This window comes from Vombatus ursinus, unplaced genomic scaffold (genome assembly GCF_900497805.2).
Source record: "Vombatus ursinus unplaced genomic scaffold, bare-nosed wombat genome assembly UNPS02009205.1, whole genome shotgun sequence".
Taxonomy (NCBI): Eukaryota; Metazoa; Chordata; class Mammalia; order Diprotodontia; family Vombatidae; genus Vombatus; species Vombatus ursinus.
In genome coordinates, this window is record NW_020948983.1 from 33,241,607 (window position 1) to 33,262,946 (window position 21,340).

The window sequence follows — 21,340 nt, forward strand, 5'->3', positions numbered from 1 at the left end:
AGAAAATTAACTTTGACCATACATTGAGCTAGAGTGTAACATAATATAGCAGAATTCTGAATAAGCTTTCCCATCTCTTTTGCCCTCCCTCTATCACCAATTATTTCTTCCACCTGCAGGAAACCAAAATTTATTGCTCCAATCTGGCACCTTACATAGCTATGCTGATGTTATTCAGCTTGTATATTTGTATTCTCTCCATGGATCATCGTCCACACATTCAGATGCATGAACAAAGTCTACCCTGTACCTTTCCTTCATTTCTTCCTGCATTGAGTGATATATCCTCATTCATTTGTCATATAGCACCTTACCTCATGTAACAGTGCTCCATATACCTGGAATACATTATTGAATTGCCTTTCAGCCTCCTCTTCTTTGATATAAATAATCCCAATTCCCTTAAACCCAGGGTTCTTAATCTGGGGAATGTGACCTTTTTGTGATTCTTTTGTCTGTTTGTTGAGTATAGTTTGTTTTAGACTTTTGTTAATCATTGAATTTCAGCATAATTGGTTTGCTTTGTAATCCTATGTATTTTATTTTAATGTTTTTAAAACATTATTCTGACAAGGGATCCATAGCCTTCACCAGACTGTCAAAAGCATATATGACACACATAAAAGGTATTCCTGCTCAAAGTTCTTTTCTCAGTTCTTGAGAATCAACGGTTCTTATAAAACTCAACAGTAGGATCAGTGTGGAGTGTGATGGGGATTCACATCAAGTTTAATAAAGTCATCCATTCCCATGTGACAAATGCAAATATCAATAAAATGTATTTGTTGCTGATTTTTAGCTTTTCCTAGGAGAAACACTATTTCTCTAGCCAAACAGATACAACAACTGAAAAAAAAATTTCCTCATAATGAAATTGGTTATTGTCCAAAAAAAAAAAAGAATTTTTTTCCTATCATTTCTTATCATTACATCTGTTTGTTGTGAGCTTGTGATGAACCTAGGGATTACTTCCTGATAGATATTTCCCTCAACACCCTTGGAGAGGATGGATCATCACTCTAGACACTGATAGAGCATCAAACACCCAGTGGGCCCAGTGGATGTCAATAGCCACCAAGAAAATAGGAAAGTAGTGAATTTTCAGTCCTGCTCCCTTTGCTAGATGATGGCTTCTTTAATTTTACTAACCTCAATTGTGAGCATCTCATATGTATACAATTCACTTTTCCTATAAGTGTAATAGTTATAAGTACTGGTCAAGTAGTTGTTCATGGGGCAAAGAGGCATATTCCCTATCTGGATAGAAGGTTAACTATGCACTATTTCTTAAACTATGGTTAACTATGCAAAGGCATGGATACTGCCGGTCATCCAAATGCTGGAGACAAAGATACAGGTTGCTATTTGGAGAAAAAATCAGAGCAGCAAAAACGTACTATTTAATCTAAAGTAGAGGGACAATAGCACACCCTACCCCCAATGTTCTAAGTCTCCAGTGAGATGCCACCTCTCTCATTTGCTCACCACCATTCCCTCCCCAGATGTAGTACTCTCTGCCACATCAGTTTCTTTTATAGGATAATTTGTACACATGTTCTTTCCCCTCCCCAATAGAATGTAAACTCCCTGAGGGCAGAGACAATTTCAGTTTTTTTTCTTCATAGCTCTAGTACCTAACATAGTACCTTGTACATAGTAATTGACTAATACACGTATATTGATTGAATGATGGATTGAGGGTAGAGATTGTTTCATTTTTGACTTTGTATCTGTAGGACCTTGCACATAGTAGGTGCCAAATAAATGCTTGTTAATTGACTTGAGTTGACTTGAGTAATCTTGCATCATGACAAACTGTCCAAACCAGAGGTGGAAAACTTGCAGCCTGGAGGCCACATGCAGCCTTCTAGATCCTCAAGTACGGCCTTTTGACTGAGTCCCAGTTTTATGGAACAAATTCTTTTATGAAGGGGATTTGTTCTGTGAAGTTTGGATTTAGTCAAAGGGCTGCACTTGAGGACCTAGAGGGCCACATGTGGCCTCGAGGCTTCAGGTTCCCCACCCTTGGCCTAAGGAATAAACTGTACATCTTGGAAATGATGTTTTATCTTCATTCCAGACCACACTGCACCACATCTGTTTGTACCTCAATGGTAAGATGTATTCCTACCCACATCCACACCCAATCTCTTCTCTGTGCAGCTTAGAGCTCGAATACTCTCAAGTTCCCAGCAGAAATTAGTAAAGACCCTCCCTTTGTTGCCAAGCAGCAGTCCTTCCCTCTGAGCCATTTAGGCAAACAATCCAGTAGAAAAAACAGTGAAACATCTGTGGTCTGTCTGCCAAACTTCCAATTAACTCTCCCATACTTTCTTTCTCTCTTTTCTTCTCTTCCTTCTTCCTTGCCCAACCTCCTGCAAATTCTACCTTCCTAAATGCTAATTCTGCATTTAAGTTGAAGGCAGCACTGAAGCAGCCCTATCATTCCCTTATTAAGATTTAGTGCCTGAACCAGAAGGTGTTTCCTTGTTGCAATAACGTGACCTTTAAATCTGGGCAGCAAGGTTAATACCAAAGCATTATTTGAGAATTCATCATTTGAGCTAGTACAAGTCAGACATGATCCCATAGCTGTGTGCTCATTTAAAAGCTGCTTCTAGGGCTATGATTTTTCACAAATTCGTTTATTTCTAATGCTCATGAAAAAGGCAGCAGGGCACAGAGAGGAAGAAGAAAAGAGAGGCAGAGGAGAGCTAGAAAGACTGGGAACAAGGAAAGGTAGAAATAGAGGAGAAGGAGACAGAGACAAAAGACAATATGCCTTTGTGATTTATTATAGAAAAGATTGTCTGCACTAGGAGAAGCACTATTTCTTAATCAAAGCTTTATTAAATTCTGGCAATAAAAAGCTAAGTGATTTTGGATGGGATAAAGTATAATAGGCCAAAGCTTTCATTTCAGAAATATTCACTCTATCATTTGTTCTTCTGAGGTGAGGGTGAGAGAGAGAAAGAGGGAGGGGGGGAGAGAGAGAGAGAGAGAGAGAGAGTGTGTGTGTGTGTGTGTGTGTGTGTGTGTGTGTGTGTGTGTGTGTGTGTGTGTGTGTGTGTGTGCTGGGGGAAGGAGGTACCACGGAAAGATAAGATAAGAGAGGAAAGGATGAGAAAGGTATTTGTAGAAAATTCATGGGATTTGGGTTAGGCCCATATAACTACTAAGAAGCTTGTCTATTGGATCAGAGATTCATTTTTTAACTTCAAGGATCTATAACTGCTGAGACAAGAAGAGAATGAGACTTCCAAGGGTATTCTCCCTCCTGATGGCAGAAAGGAGGAGACAAAGGAAATGCTTTGATCCTGTTGACTTCTATGCTATCTGGACTACATTTGGTTACCATGGAGTAGCTAGCTAGATGCAAGGTTGGTCTTAGATAAATTCCTGAACTATTTTGCATCTGGTTTATTCACTCCATGGTGGCCACATGGTACTCTCATTGGGGTACCCATCATTGGGTTGTTCATTCTAGTCTGCCCTTACATGTCAGTGCCACATTCTGTCTGTTCCCTGAACAACAACTGTCTGTCTTATCCAAACTTTCCTCTCTCCAAAGCCTTTTGGTGAAATTTATTTGTCTTGTTTCTCGGGTCTCTATGCATTTCAAGGTGGTGATTGGTTATGCCAGATAAACTTATCTGCAATACTAGAAAAAGACTATGACATTTGAATGAGAAATTTCCAGAACATTCTAGGACTATAGATTTAGAGCTGGAAGGGATCTTAAAAGTCATCTAGTGTGACCCTTTCATTTTAAAGATAAACAAACTGAGACCCCAAAAAGTTAGTGTGACTATGGTCACAAAGGTACTTAAATAAAAAAAACTGGGGTTCAGACTCAAGGCCCCAAATACCTAGTCCAGCACTTAAAGTTCTCTATTTCTCTTTCACTCAAAGGAATGTGACTCCAGTGGTGGGGATGCTAGATCAGGTAGGTTCAATGGAAGACATCTTTGGAAATGTGTGGCTACTCGGATATACCTCATAATACCTATACATTGTCTCTCATTCTTTCTCAGATAACTCAGTAGGACCTCACCCTCTTACAAGCATGAAGTCATCAAATCATGAAGCTGAAAGGAAACTTAGAGAGCACCTAGTCCAACTACAAATTGTGTGTGTGTGTGTGTGTGTGTGTGTGTGTACACACACATGTATATGCATATGTGTGTGTATATGTATGTGTACATACATGTGTATGTGTATATATTTTTCTTACTAGTGGAGGGTCACGATCATCAGCTTTGCAAGTTAAAGGCAATACACAATCAATTTCATTATTCTAATTCTAATTTTATTAATTAGCATACAGTATCAATTAGGCAAAAACAATGGGTTCTACCTTGGACTTGGGCTACTATGGAATGGTATTGGTATACAATGTGAATAATAAAAAATCTTAAATTACCTCTTAGACACACCAAAGTTTTTAAACATGAGTGTGTTATAATTTTATATTATTTTGGGATTTCATGTCTTGTTAATCAACAGTGACCACAAATGTTTCAGCACAAAGAAAATGTGGCTGCTTAATGTTACTATTATGTTGGTATTACTATCAGGAAAGGGGCAAACAGACTTTTAACATGATTGACCTTTTTTACTGCAAGTGCTATGATAAACTGATTACATCATTACTCCAAAGGGGCAAAACAGCAAGAAATGCAAAGAGAACAGCAGCATTGTACTACACCATAGTGCATCCTAGGACGTGTACATCAAAAATATTTCTGTCATGATATCTAATGCTTGAAAGCCCATCCTTTTCATTTAAGGCCTACCAACGTGGCCCACATTTCTTTGTAGCTCCTCTCCCTTATTTCCTTGACACATTGTACTCTATAGTTATGATCCTTCTTGGTTAATGGGCTGATGTTGGCAGAAGGATGTATAAGGACCTCTATTTGAAATGTAAACACTTTGAAGGCAAGGACTTTCTTTTTCTTTTCTTTTCTTTTCTTTTCTTCCTTCTTCCTTCCTTTCTTCCTCTTTCTTTGTTTTTTCTTTCTCTTTTTGTCTTTTAGTCCAAACATATAGCACAATGCCTTACATGTAGTAAGCATTTAAGAGATATTCACTGATTTGAATGAAACTGAACAATGAAAACTGTTTGGGGTGATTGATCAGGGGAGCCCTCAAACAATTTTATGAATTCCCCAATCAACTTGGTGAGATCATAAGGCATGGACCTTTGGAGGCATCTGATGGTGTGGGGCAAGGCCACAGGTGACTTCCTGAGAGGACACAGGAAAGTCCAAGATGATTTCCTGGCTAAAACTCAGAAGAATAAACTCTAGTCCGTAGAATCATCCCTCTATGGTATATAAAAGCAAGCTCACAAAGAAACTCCCTTTCGCTTTAGAATTCCTATTTGCCTTTCCGTTTGTGCCTTCTTCCAGAGTGTGGCAAAGAGACAAGAAAGGGGATACTTCCCTCTACCTTCTGAAAAGTTGATTGTGATTTATGGGAAAAACATGTGCTGAACTATAGGTGTTTGACCAGGTGGCTTTAGAGAGATGTCCTTGGAACTCAAATTCATGGCCTCCTTTCTACTTTCTGTTTCATGTTTCCTTTTCTGAACACGTCAGAGACCAGAGACATGTTCCCCAGCAACAGAGATAACAATAGCTGGTGTAATAGTTAGGGATCCTAAAGAAGTACATGACAGAGACAAATATGTGCTTTGAGCTCACATAGCCCAAGAGGAAAATTACATGGAAAATATTCATAAATCCCAGACTTCTGTATGGAGGAGGGGAGATTTGGAATTCCCAAGAGCAATATGATCATAGCATATGGTCTTCTAAAAAGAAAAGGATATTCTCTAGACATTGCCTTGAGGCAAGCTCAAGAATTCTCAAGTTTGAAGCTTAAAGGATCAGACCCTCCAGAACAATAAGGGCATTTCTTGATGCGCTGTGATCCTTGAAGAAAGAAGAGAGTCATCCACATATCTCCTAATCAGTGTCCAGTGTGGAAAACAAAGACAGTGAATAAGTTGGTCTCTGTACGTCCAATTGGAAGAAACTCGCTTGTTCAGCAATCCTCAAAGAATGCTTTCATGTTGAGGGGAGTATTATAGGTTATTACTATGAGTCTCAAAAGAACTGTGCATAATTCTGTGACAAAGAGGGATTCACCATAATGTCAAAGAACCATCACAGTAGTAACCCCAAACTCAGTTGTCTTCTGGGGAAGCTGACTGGCAATTTCAGGGCTATATGTGATGTTATTTTGCTTTGTTTTGTTTTGTTTTGTTTTTCTTTTTCTTTTAATCTGTTTGTGTAGTCCTCTGAGTCTTTTGTGTCTTCTGAATTTTCCATGGGGTAAAATATTAGCTGTTCATTACTCATTTTTCATTTCTTACCTTTGATGTTTATATTAGAACTGGGGACCCTTTTGATGAAACACACACGACACATACTTGAATATATTCAGAAGTTTTCCTGAAGTAAAGGTGAGGTTAGCAAGCCAATGAAAGAAACTGGCTGTCCCTGGGTTAGGCCCTCAGGACCAGACCTGATCTGTATTAGTATAGATCTGGGCCACAGGTTTCTAATACTGTTTCTGTGAAACATCAACTTCTCTAAAAACACATGATCATCATGTCTCGAGATACGTAGTACTAGTACATGGAGGAAGTAAAAGGAAGCAAGCTCCCCTGTCCGTAGGTTTTCTTTTCTTGCAAGGTTCCTCTTGTACCATTCTTAGCATCCAATCCACCATTCCTAGAATTTCTATATGTCAATATCTTCCCCACCACTACCTTACTGTATCAAGTACCTGGTGTTGTAATTGGTAGCAACAGGCGGACAAGAGAGTCATGATAATAGAGACACAAAACCTGAGTCAGATTCAGTGTTATGAAGGACTGCTTCTCTCTCCAGAGCCCAGCGGTAACGGTTTTCTGTCTATCTCCTATCTCAAGGTGTTCATAACTTCCAGGCTCCTCACTCCCCAACTCATTTTTGTTTCTTCCACTATCCCTTCAGGGTATGATATTGTATATATACCCTGGCATTATAGAAAGCTTCAAAAAACAAAAATTCAAACCTCAAGCTCTTTGTTCATTCAGGACAAAGGGTGAAATAGATGATATACTCTCATCATACTCATTTCATAGAAGTTTGTTGTTTCTGTTTTAAAGTTATTTATTTATAAGGCTTAGTAAAACTTAATTATTTTCTATAGGCCTTAGGCAACCTCCACAACAAATATCATAATCCAATCAGTCAGTTACCAAAGATCCAAATTCAAAGAGATCCAAAGAAAGAGAAAAAGGGTCCAAAGAAAGAGAAAAAGGGTCATGTGGAGAAGCAAATAAAGAATCAGCCTTGGAATCAGAAAAATCTGTGTTCAAATATTGCCTGTGATATATTCTGACATACTGTATGACCACAAGCAAGTCACTTAAACTCTCAGTGCCCCAAGCAATTCTTTATGATTGTACATTGGAGTTGAATTGCTGGAATCCACTGATGGGAAGAGGTCCTTCACTCAGCATTCCCTACACTGATGCAATCACAGGCCTGGACTCAAACCACCCCCCCAAAAAATTCAGATAATGTTACACCACAAATGCATAGTACTTGGTGTTACGTACTGACGATTAATTTTGACGCAGTCTAGTTAGGTTAAATTAAGATTATCCCCACCTCCAAGTGTATTTTTTTATTGAATTACATAATTGAGTGGAGAGTTGGCCTTGTATTCAGAACAATTGTCTCCCAAATAATTAGTAATATCCTCTTCTGCTTAGTATCTATGACACTGATGTCACCAGCATTCCTCCCACCCATTAATTCCCACATACACATTCTATATCTGTAGTATATTTCCATTCCCCTTGACACCTGGAGCCCATTTCAATACTGCTATTGTTTTCAGTGGGTTTTTTGGGGCCTGTTAAACAAGGAGTAGGAAAGAATTCTGGAATCCATGACCTTACACAGACACATAGATTACAGGGTCAAACATGTAGGCATGTATATACAATGATGCTGCTATTGGAGACAATTTTAATTGTCTTGATGAACCTTTGCCCACAGCATAAAAGTGATATTCTCCGAAGGTCTCCTTAGAGCTCTGACTCATTGTTTTATAGGCAGGATGCTAGAGAGAGATAGCACGAAAACCCAGTTCATTCACCTTTGTGAGGAAAATAAATAATTTTTAAAAGAGCCACTTACTAGATTTCAGCAATACTGCAAGAACCTCCGTGGCAGCCCTGGGGAAAGAGGAAAAAAAAAGGAAAGGGGGAGTCAGTTTTCAGCAGTATTTTTCATTAGCCTGTAGATTCCATAACCATCTTGTTCATTGCTGTCACCTAACATTCCCATTACTAACCTGGTCGCACACATCCTATTGATCTCTCTACTGGACCATTAAAAAGGCATAAATGCAGAAATAGCACTAGGGCAAAACGTCCGTCTTTTTAATATGTCCCAGGAGTACCTTCTGCTCCAGAACATATCCCTTCACCTCCTCCTCCCCCCCTCTATCCACCACCTCACTGAATGTCTCTTTTCCCTAGCTCTTCCCTGCCAGAGCTGATGCCAGTCTCTGAATCTGTGCTTGAAAAACACAAAGACCCCAAATGAGTCTTAGGGGAAGGAAGGAGAGAGAGAAGGGGAAATATATGGAGATGGAGTGGGAGTTCAAGCATATAGCAACAAGGTGCAAAATTCTTACAATATTTACCACACCATGGACCAAACTGAAAATATTCACTCATTAAGTTTTTTAAAAAATTGACACTTGAGAGTAGAAAGCTGCTCTTTTCTTATTTTTTTTTTCCAAATTCATCACTGTCTTCCATGGAAAGATTACCAACTTACAGCAGAGATAGGTATATGAGGATGAATATTTCTCTTGGCTCAGGCCTATGGAGACATTCTTCTGCCAACTGAGATTTATTGTGTTAAGCCCAAGCAAAGCCAGTCCAGTTGGATGAAAACTTCAATGGCAATGAAAATATTAGTGCAAAAAGTTGGGAAGGTTATATTTCTATTTTGTTTTGCTTTAAATAGTGATATGTTGTGCTTCCATGTAAAGCTAAAAACCTAGGCCTTAGAACAGTGGACATTTTCACTGCCCCTTTGAATCACCTGCCCAAGATTCTAAAATGAGTTGGCAGACAAACTGGTAATCAAACCTCAGGGAGAATGATTCCCATATTCCCCTTTCTCCTCTGTTTTATTGCTGATTCTCTGACCAACTAATCCTGTCCTAACCTCTGCTATGTGGATGACAACACCGTACTATTCAAGATGAATTATCTAAACTATAGCCATAGAACCTCAGTAATAAAACATTGGACATGGCTGTTCCCAGGATTCAGGGAACTTCTGCAATATCCCAATGCAACTGGTCAGGGGCCTGAAGCTGCTTAGGCCCCCAGTGGCAAAACCTACAGCTGGCTACAGTGTTCTGACTTTGTTGTTAAGCAAAACAAAACTAGAAAGCAGAAATGAAGCCTACCAAGTAGAAAGTAGAATAATTTAGTTGGCTCCTTTATTAATCTCTTCTCCCTTTCTTTTCTGCAAAATAGACACTAGTTTTCTTCACTTCTTTTCCTGATCCATGTAGTCCACCAATAATAGCAGCTAGAGAGAGATGAACAAAGTAACTGCCCCATGATGCACCTTGAAAACAGAGCATGTCAGAGGAGCTAGAATGTAAACAATAGAGAACATTCACGTCACTTGGAATTTAAAAAAGAAAACTAGGTTTGAATCCCAACTCTAATATTTTTGAGTTATGTAATCAGAGACAAGACATTTAAATTTTGGTTAAATTGAAAACATTAGTTAACCACATTCTACAGATGAAAATATTAGTTTTCAATCTGCAAAATTGGTAAATAATGAATACCAATAGTATTCACCGCCTAGGAATGCTGTGAGATGACATACATAAAAGTACTTGATAAGCCTTAAAGTATTATAAATCGTCTCAGATATCAAATGGGAATAATAACAGCACCTACCTGTCAGGATTGTTGTGAGGATAAAATGGGAAAATATCTGTAAGGCACTTAGCACAGTACCGGCACATAGTAAGCGCTATATAAATGCTTATTCCCTTCCCTTTGCCCCCTATTGTCATCATTATTTTGAAAATTAGACCATTCTTTTCTGTCTACTAATTCTTTTTTTTTTTGGTAAGGCAATTGGGGTTAAGTGACTTGCCCAAGGTCACACAGCTAGTACGTGTCAAGTGTTTGGTCTGAGGCCGGATTTGAACTCAGGTCCTCCTGATGTCAGGGCCGGTGCTCTATCCACTGCACCGCCTAGCTGTCCCTGTCTACTAATTCTTAATATTTCAAACCAGTCCAGAAGCAGCTCTTCCTCTCTTCCTTCCTTATTCCTACATACTTTCCCTCACCCACACATTCACACAATGCAAGAAAAAAGCACTTACATCATTGTCTAATAGATTGGCCTGTGTTCCTGAAACTGTGTTACCCCAAGTATGGTATGTAGACAAATGGGGAGAGGATAGTACATCTCAAAGGTCAAATCTTGCCATTTTGTCTCTGATCTTCCCTTACTGCTAGATCTTGGAATCATCAGACTCTGACCTTACCAACCCTTGAAAGGGAACGTACATAATTTTACTGACCCGATGTGAGTAAAATGATGTGAGCAAAAAAGTACTCACATTGATCACAACCAAAGTTATCTGCCACACTTGGCATAAATGCAGGAAAACACTAGACCCACAATCACAGAGGCAGTATAGAGAATACAAGTGTATATACTCTATTTGGTATATTAATTCCAAAGCTGTTTCAATTTTCTGTTTCCTTCTGAATCTCCTTCTGACCTCTTCTGTGCATTGTCTTTAAATGCATCATTGACCGTGTTTTATTTTTTCCCTTTTTGGCATCACTACTATCAATATTCTCCTTGAAAGAAAGAAAGGAAGGAAGGAAGAAAGGAAGGAAGGAAGGAAGGAAGGAAGGAAGGAAGAAAAGAAAGAAGAAAGAAAGAAGGAAGGAAGAAAGAAGGAAGGAAGGAAAGAAAGGAGGAAAGACAGAAAGAAGAAAGTGAGGGAGGGAGAGGGAGAGGAGGAGAGATGAGACAGAGACAAAAATAGAGAGATACAGAAAGTCCTAACTCCTCTTTTCTTTCAATTATTTCTTATTTATCCTGCATATAGCTTGTTTGTTCCTATTTGTTTGCTCATTCTGTGAGCTCCTTCAGGGCAGGGATTGTTGTTGTTGTTGTTGTTGTTGTTGTTGTTGTTGTTGTTGTTTAAACCTCTTTTTGTATCCCCAACAGTCAGCACAGTGCCTGGTACAGTATGAACTTAAAAAATGTTTATTAACTGACAAACTGAAATAATTTTCACAAATATGAATAAATATATAAGGGGCACTCTTCCTCATAAGAGTTAGGAAAAGCTTCCATTTGAAGATGGGATTTTAGTCAGGACTTAAAGGAAGGCAAGGAAGCCAGTAAATGAAACGAAGAAAAAAACATTTCGGGCTGGAAAAGAAAATGCCAAGAACCAAAAGATGCAGTGTCTCTAATCTTTTTTTTTTTTTTTTTTTTTGGCTTTCATTTTTGTTAATTTTATCGTTGATTCTCATTATTCCTGGGGTTTTTTGCATGTGCTTTTTTTTTATTTGCTGATCTTCTTGTTTTTTCTTTAAGTAGTATGTCCAATTCAGTTATCTATTCTTTAATTCTTTTGTAGATGTAAGTGGTTACCACTGTTTCCCTCAAAGGACCTTTATGGCTACAACCCAGAAGTTTTTCTATGTTGTTAATTTATTTGAAGAAATTATCTTTTATTCCTATGTATTCTTGGATCCACCAATTCTTTAAGACTGAACTATTTAGTTTCTATCTTAATTTGAATCTTTTCTTCAAAGATCCTTTACTGATTTTTATTGCATTATAATATAACAACTTTTTAGTGCATTGTAGTCAGTAAAGGACATGCTTAATTCTTCTGCTTTTCTGAATTTGCTTGTGAGATTTTTATGACCCAACAGAGTCAGTTTTTGTACATCTGATATGAGCTACTCAAATATGTATATATATACACACACACACATATATATACACATATACATGTATGTATGTATATACATATATATATATATTGCTTTCTCTTCCCATTCAGTAATCACCAGAGTTATCATATCTAAATTTTCTAAAGTTCTATTCAGATCCTTAACTCCTTCCTTGTTTACTTTGTTATATTTGTCTAGATCTTAGAAGTATACATTGATCTCCCCAAATATAATACTTTAATATTTCTTCCATTAATTTTATTAATGTTTCCTTTAAGCTTTTAGATGTCATGCCATGTAACACTTATCTACTATATGTTGATATCATTGTCCATCTTGCCTTTAAGCATAATGTAATTTCCCATATCTATTTTTACCATAGGTTTGTCTTAGACGATGATTTCTATGCCACCACTTTTCTAAGTTAACCTGAAGCAAAATAAATTCTGCTCCAGCCCTTCCTTTTAATTCTGTGTGGATTTTATTTCATAGGTGTTTCTTATAACAACATATTATTAAATTATCATTTGATACATTTTCTCCTCTTTTATCTTATGGATAAGTTACTCCCATTCACATTCATGTCATACTATTAATTGTATGTTTATCTCCATCATATCTTCATGTACTTTTTCCTCTTTCTGCTCCATCCTCTCATAATAAAGAGTGTAGTTTAAAAAAAAAAAGAGGGGGGAGATTTAATCAACACTAGTAATATGTAATTGAATCAATGTGTTTCCATTCCACTGCATCTCCTCTCTTCTCCTCACCCAGATCCCAGTCACCGCTTCTTACTTTTTCTTTTCTTTTAATCTCTATTCAACAGTGCATCCTTTATAGTTAAAGTTTATTTTGCTTGAAACTATTGCATTACTGATGCTATGCTCTCTTTAAACCGTCATGCCCCTTTTCTTATCTCAACTGTTTTCCTTTTGAGTTTGCTGTATTACTACATCAAAATGTGTGTATGGCTGTGTGAGTGTTGTCCACTTTTTAGATAAGAGTGAGGCTTATGCAACGGTCCATCCATCTCTTCCTCTATGTCTGTATACTCTTCTAATGCATCCAGAATATGAGACATAGTAAGTTACCCCCTTCTTCCTCACTTATTCCTGTCTATTCATTTTTTTCTCCATCTTCTCTCCTTTCAATGCCATGAAAAACAAACTACCCAAATTCCCTCTCTTTATCTTACTTAATTTCTTCCATTACCATTGAGGATACCAGGATTTTGAAGGGACTCCTGTTTCTTCTCCTACATTAAAATTTAAGTACTTCATCCTGATTTATCTTCTTCTAATTCCACAGTGTGCATACCTCTCTAATTTTCTCTTGACTCTTGTGTTTGAATTTCAAATTTCGTCCCTAACCCTGGTCTTTTCATCCAGAATACTTGAAAGACCTTTATTGCAATAAAGACACATTTTCACTTAGTAAGATTACACTATGTCCTGCGGGATCAGTTATGTGTCAGCTTTTATGTTTTGCTTTTTGGAATTTCAAATTCAGGATTCTCTCACTTTTTTTTTATGTTTCCTGGCAAATCTTATGTGATTTTGATTCTTTGGTACTTTAATTATTTCCTTCCATTTGCTCCCAGTATTTTTTTTACCTAGAATATCACAAATTTGTTTATGGCATTCTTGAGAGTTTTCCTTTGGGGGGTTCTTTCAATAGATAACTAGAAATTTCTCTTCTAATTTTAATTTGCCTTCTTATTCCAGTAAAGAAAAAATTTTCATTTATAATTTCTGAAATGTGATGCCCAGGCTATACTTTCGGTCATAGTTTTCAGAGACTTTGATGATCTTTAAATTATCTTTCCTTGACCTCCTTTCTAGGTCAGTTGTTTTTGATATAGACATCTTACTTTTTTCCCTATTTTTATCGATCATTTGACTTTGTTCTAATGTTTCTTATTGTTTCACTGAGTCACTGAAATTTGGTCTATTCCTACTTTCATTGAGTCTATTTAGGTAAGAGTTTCCTATTTCTGTTCTAATCTATTTATTTTTCTTCCAATTCTTTTCTCCAGTATATTTAGTTTACTTGTAATTCTATTTTTTTTATCTCTTGCTTCATTTCTTCCAAGAACTCTCGTTGTCCTGGTAGCTAAACTATTTTTTTCCTCTGAAACTTTGCTTGTAGTTATTATGGAATAAGTCTTGATTCATATTTCTTTATAGTGTTTGGTGTCTTCTTCTGCTTACTCATATCTCCAAACTCAGTTTCTAATTTGGGTTTTTGTGCCAGAATCAGGTTCTACCCCCTTCAATACCATGGGATGGGATATTCAGGTCTTGTTTTTTTTTTAATTTCTGGGGTTCATGCCACAGACTTACATCTCCCATTATGTGGGAACTCAAAACATTGGCAGGCTTAGGTGTTCCTGGTCATAGTTGTACTGTCAGCTGTCCCTTGTCAGGATATAGTCAAAGACTTTTGTTCCCCCCACCAGGGGGCCTTCCTACTCCAGGCAGTGCTATGGACTATTGTTACCCCTAAAGCCTCTCTGTTGCAAATACTGCTGTAAGTTCCTACCTTGTTCACTTGTTCCTATGCTAAATTTCCTTCCCAGGGTGTTTCTCCCAGTGCTTTTGTCTTTAGGTTATCTTGTGTTGCCCTGGGCTACAGGAAGAAACATATTGATCTTTGCATTCTTTGAACAATATTTGGTTTGTTGTCCTTTTTTATATCATTGCTTGAATAAATGTGGGAGAATTGGTCTCCTCTATGACCTTTCACATTGCTATATTAAGCATAAATATTATTCATGCTCTTTCCATTGAGCTTCTATTTCTATTTGCACATTGCCAAAATAACACCCACTTCCATGAGATTACCATAGCTAATGGGGTTGATGGAGTCAATGACCACCTATGACAATATTAATAATAAAGTTGCCAAATTCCCACTGGCTGAAAGGGGCAGTTTTGTTTTGACCTGCAAAAATGGTATTTGAAGAAAAGTATGCCAGCCATCACATGCAAGATTAATTGGTGCTTGGGAAAGACTGAAAGCAGAACCAATAGGTATCACATACAAGAGGATGTGATGAGAAACATTGTTCAATATTGCCTTTAATAAATGCATATTTTTAAGCCCAAAAATTCTGTCCTCTAAGGCACACGTAGGTAGTTGTTCTGTGATGTCATGTTATATTCAAAGACTCCAATACAGAATAACAGAGAGAACTAAACAATTTTCAAAAGTTTCTAATTCCATCCAGGCTGTAACTAGAATTGTGGAGATACCTGAGTGTATGTTGTTAACATAATTCAGAGCTGTTCAAGCTCTAGACAGATAGAGAGAGGAGGAGAAAGGGAGAAACAGACAGACTGACAAAGAAGTAGGAGCCTGGCCTTGAGATAATCTGTCTTAGACTAATATGGGGTTACAGGCCATATCATATATTAGTCTTGGATTTCTCACAGCCTTGTAATAGGACTGAGCGCATCATCAATCAACAAACATTTATTAAACGTTTACTGTGTGCTGGTCCCCGGACTAGGTGCTGGGGATACAAATACAAAAATGATACGGTATCTGAACCTCTGCCCTTAAAAACTATTGTTGATTTGCTAGAGGATAAATAATCAACAAAATGAATGAGAACATAAGACTCAGACACATAGTCTAGGAGGATAAATGCAGGAATACCATTCCAGGAGAAGCATGGAAAAGGCTGAGTTTGAGGGCATGCAGGTACTTTTCAGCTAGAGATATCACAGTCACGATTGGTACTACAGTACCAACAGCCTGGTATAATCAATGCCTACTTATCACCTAAAGGTAATCCTCTACTTGGGGAACAGAGACAACACTGGGAAAAACTGAAAATTAGGCCAAGTTTCCTTCAGAGTCCCCATCTTCCTCAGTTCCACTATCCTGTGGCCATTTTCTTCTCTTCAAACTTCCTTCTGAGTTCCACAGACCAGACATTCTCCCAGTCTTTCCTTCTTCTCCATTACTGAAACCCGGTGTATGATCCTTCATTCCTACTTTGGTATGACTGATAAACCATTTCAGTTTTGACAATCCTTGAGAAATCTACACTTACATCAGGGATCAAAGTCTTAAATTAATACTGGAATTTCTGGTACTCATAGCAGGTAGGAAAGAATGTGGGGATTGGGAGGAATCAGGAATGACCCTTCCTAATAGTCCTAAAATAATTAAATTTTAGAATTTTAAAGCCAGAAGAAAACTGAGAAAACCTCTAATCCAACTACTTCATTTTAAGAGATGAGGTAACTGAAGCTCAAAATGATTGCCCAATCTAGCTAGCGGTGGAGCATGACTGCTCTTCTGACTCCCACTTTAGGGTTCTACCCTCCAGAATAAAGAGACTCTCCTTAACTGTATCCCAGAACTTTCTTAGAAGCCTCACTCTTCTTCTGATTTGAGTTGAGAAATGGATATGATCCATGATTCCATTCCCCATTTCCACTAGAAACTGAACCCAGTAAACTAGCATAGCCTTCTCTTTCTCCCTCATCAAAAGTTTCCTTCCTTTTTATCACCTTTTCTCTCAATTTTCCTAAGTGACTGACTTGCTAATCTCTGATAATACCTGCTAATGACTTCAAGTGTTATGCTTCCCAGGGGAATTTGCATTTTAAAAGAGCATTTATTTATGCAACAAAAATGTATTAAGCATCTATTAGGTACAAAACTCAGGTCTTAAAAATGTAGTCCATGCAGTGATACACAATAAGATCCTTGCCTTCATCGACATCTAATAATAAAATTATTATTATAGCCAATATTTTATTATACTTTAAGATTTACAAACACTTTATCACATAATTTGATCCACACAGCAACCCTGTAAGGAACAGTTGATTTGGTGCCATGGAAAGGATGCTGGATATGGAATAAAGGGAAGTAAGTTCAAATTCAGACTTTGCCACTTATCATCTGTGTGGCCTTGAGGAAGTCACTTAACTTTCCTGAACCTCAGTTTCCTCATCTGTACAATGAGAGGGTAGAACTAGATGGCCTAGTTCTAAATCTATGATTGGACCCATGCAAGATCTGAGTTACCCCCATTTTATGATATACATACACAATCAATTACAACACCAAAAAACCATTAAGTCTTTTATGATTAATAATCAATCAATAGAGAAACATTTTTTGAGGCAATAGGGGTTAAGTGACTTGCCCAAGGTCACACAGGCCAGATTTGAATTCAGGTCTTCCTGACTTCAGGGCTGGAGCTCTATCCACTGTGCCACCTAAATGCCCCTGAGAAACATTTGTTAAGCCCCTACTATGTGCTAAGCTCTGGGGATACAAATACAAAAAGAAAAATAATTAATGTCTTCATGTAGCTTGCAATCTAATAGGGGACAAAAGAAAGCTGTGAAGGTGGGAAGGAGGTAAGGAAAGGGGAAGGAGGAGAAGGTACCAGGGCAAGTGAGTCACAAAAGTCTCAAAGCAATGCAGCCAAGAGAGAAATGAGTATAGCCAGTGTAAGCCAAAGAAGTTTAGAGGAGGGAGAGATCCTTCTGGGGGTAGTCAGAAAAGATTTTGTGGAAATCAGAGCATCTAAGATGAGTCTTAAAGAATGTTGGAATAGAGATTAAAGTGATGAAGGAGAAAGGGTGAGTTATTTCAGACAAAAAGGCCAAGGTATATTGGGGGAAATGAGTATAGATTTACCCTATTTAAACTTGTTAACTGGTTCCATGAAAACTACTTCAGTCCAAAAAATATTATAAAAGATAGTGCCAAAAAGCATCATTTTATGTGCCCTCAATAGGCTCCCTGGTAATGATAAGCAGACTAAGGCTCAGGGCAGTTAGGTCCCTTAGGGCTTACATGTTAGCTCAGATTGTTGTCAATCATATGCTCCAAAGCTAAGGTAATTATATTGATACCATTACAGGTGGGTTTTGTGACAATATAATAGAGTTTGGTTATAAGGTATTAATGATGTCACTGCAAAACGGTTATCAGGATTATGAAAGGATTACAATGATTATTAGGATTATGGGAGCTGGCTGGAGTTTGGATGAAGCAAAAGGGGTCCTATAGGAGGCAAGGCAGGTACAATGTCTTAGAGAGTAGTCATGCTAGGCTAAGAAATTTGGACTTCAGGGGCAGCTAGGTGGCGCAGTGGATAGAGCACCGGCCCTGAAGTCAGGAGGACCTGAGTTCAAATCTGGCCTCAGACCAAACACTTAACACTTACTAGCTGTGTGACCCTGGGCAAGTCACTTAACCCCAATTGCCTAAAAATAAAACATAAATAAATAAAAAGAAAGTCAGAAATTTGGATCTCATTTAGTAGACAATATGGAACTAGTACAGGCTTCTGTGAGATAATCAAAGTGGTAAAAAATTTTGAAAGATTAATCTGGTGGTGAGTGTGCAAGTTATATTAGAGTGGAAAGGTAAAACAAAAAATTTTTGTAATAGTGTGAGGTCTGAGTCAACACTCAAAGTGGGACTAGAAAGAGGAATGGACATTACAGACAATATCAAGGATGAATTAACATTGAATTACTTCTTGAATGACAACGCATGCCTGGATCTTGTTTTTCTGGGGGGGGGGGGGTGTTTGTGGAATGGAAGTGAGAGAAAATAAATGCTTCTCAATTGAAAAAATAAATAAATTTTCTTTTAAGTTACTCAAGAGCTATGAGCCTGGATGATTGGGATAACAATGGCTCCATTAACAAAAAGTAGAGGAGTCAGGAAGAGAAACCAGTTTGTAGTAGAAAATCAGATCTTAGATATGTTGAATTTGAAATGATGGTAGCACATGCAAATGGAAGTTTTGAAATGGAGCTCAAGAAGTTAGGACTAAAGATATAGAATCTTCAATCTATATTTCTCACCTTAGAGGTGAAAGTTAAAGCCAAAAGAATGAATAAAAGGCCAAGAGAAAAATGGCTTCATAGAATCTATATCATCTTAGATGGGCCTTGAAGAAAGCTAAAGTAAAGATGGGTGGTGGGGAGAGGCAGAAAAAAGAAGGGAAGAGAGGGGCACCTTTTTGACAAAGACAAAGAATAGCGTGGGAAAAGGGGATGTGGGGAAAAAAAAAACATTGTTCAGAGGCCTAAGCAAATAACCTTGGAGAAAACCAATTTTAGGAGATCAAGAAGATAATTTTTTTTTTTTCTAGCAAAGGAGACAGAGGAGAAGCAGTTAAAAAGAGAACAGGATTGTGCAAAGTCCTAGAGGGCAAAATAGGAAAGAGTTCCTAGACTCAAGGTCAGTGACACCCTTCAAGAACAGTTTTAATAGAGACATGAAAACAGCAATAACAAAAAAAAAACAAAAAACTGAATTTATGTTTCTTTATATGTGGTTGACCAAACAAATAATATTATTTCATGAACTGTACCAATTAGTCTAAGCACTGGAAAGTATTCTTAATTTTCATCAAAAAGTCATTTATTTTATTTCTACTCAATAGCTAAAAATAAAGTCTAAAGCTTCCTGCTGCTTCTCTCCATTGCTTTTGGTCTGTTATCTCTGCCCACCCCCCAGTATAAAATGTTGAAAGAGAATCTAACAGAGGCCCAGCAATGATTTTATCATTTCATTGATTAAGAAATGATGAAGTTATTTTCAATTCAGGAAACAATGTCCTACATATAACTGAGTTCTAAGGCCCCTCACAATGAGGGCCTTTTAGAGTGCTAGACTGCCATCTTCTGGAAATGAACATACTGTGTTTACTAATCACCTATCTCCTGGATACTGACCCTTACTGGGACAGATTATGGGCAAACTGTTCAAGTTGATCTGATTTGACTGAAGTTATCAAACCATCAGCTTCAAGCTCTGAATTTCCCAAGGAGGCCCAGTTTTCTTTCAGTGTAATGGTACAGAATACTCTTTAACTCGTGGACTTTCAAGTGTTGTATCTATCAGTCAATTAATCAGTTAATAAAATATTTATTAAAAGTGTGCATTTAGGGTTAGGGTTACCATGTTAAATTCTGGGGGATGGGGGGCAGGCAGGGAGACAAGGAGAAAAGCAAAACTATTTCTGCCCTCAAAGAGTGCATATTCTCCTAGTGAAAACAACACAAACCCATACAATTGTATAGAAAACATACATAAAGAAAGCACTAGTTAATTGTGGAACAAAGCACTAGCAGTTGGTAGTTCGGAAAATAAATATACTACAATGCCCCTGTTCCTACCTTTCCTTGAATTACAGTAAACTTGTTGCCTACATTGGCAATTTTTACAAGATGACTTTTCTAGTGTTCTTCTCCAATCCCATCCCTTTTCCCAGAAAGCAAAATGGACAAACATGCATGCCTACAAGTAGGTAAATTACTACCAGGGCACTAAATAATGCGCAGTCTCCCTCTGACACAGTTTCCCCACCCCTAATCTAGTCCTAGGTTTAAACATTATCTGCCTAGGAAACCAGACAGACTACTATGTGCTTCTTCTAACTCAAAGTCCTCTGCAAAGGACACTATTTCAAAGAAAAATGCATTTATGGAGGTGAGATGGTATAGGGGAGTTTATGCTCAGAGAATTATTGGTTAACAAACATCAGGCAATTCCATTTTCATTAAATAGAATACTGTTTGCCATTAAAGGAAAGAGTGCAAAATTGAATAGCTGATGTCAGAACTACCAGCTTTGTCACTGCCTTCCTGTGTGACCTTGAGCAATTCCTTGCTACCCAGCAGATTAAGAAAATTGGATTTAGCTTTTTTAAAAAGATACAACTATTGGCAATTGTTATGGAAGCTTTCAAGAAATCATTTTTTTAATTGACCAATAGAATACACTAAAAAAGGAAGAATCAAAACCAATTCAACTCAATAGTCCAGTGTTCAGCAAATTTTAAAACATCAATATCTTGAAGAAGAACTCTCTATTTGACAGAAACTTATGTGAAAATTGGAAAGCAGTTTGGCAAAAAATAGGTTTAGACCAATGTCTTACACCATATGCTACAATAATCTCAAAATGAATATGTTACTTGAAAAGTTAATGTCTCTGTTAAGAGTCTAATATCTCAGCTCAGTAGGGAATTAAGACAACTATTTAATACCAGGAACTATTTATGAACAAAGAATTCTCAACAGAATTGCAGATTATTAATAATAATTTAATATTTATTCTGAATTACTAATAAGAAAAATTAAATTTAAAAAACACTGAGGTTTTTGGGAAGAAACAATGTTGCACAGGCTGTAGAAAGACAAAATATATTAATACACTGCTGGTGAAGCTATAAATTGCTTAAGAGGTTTAGTAAAGCAGATTGCAATTATGCTAAGAAAATGAATATAATGTTTATGCTCTTTGAAC

General features: G+C 37.4%; 1 protein-coding gene across 1 annotated transcript in view; it reads right to left on the reverse strand.

Moving 5' to 3' along the window:
• AGBL1 (ATP/GTP binding protein like 1) overlaps positions 1-21,340 on the reverse strand; it is an 868,369-nt gene that overhangs the window by 791,267 nt on the left and 55,762 nt on the right. Inside the window, 1 exon segment of the mRNA XM_027851980.1 lies at positions 8,205-8,242. Within this exon segment, the coding sequence (XP_027707781.1) occupies positions 8,205-8,242 (38 nt within the window).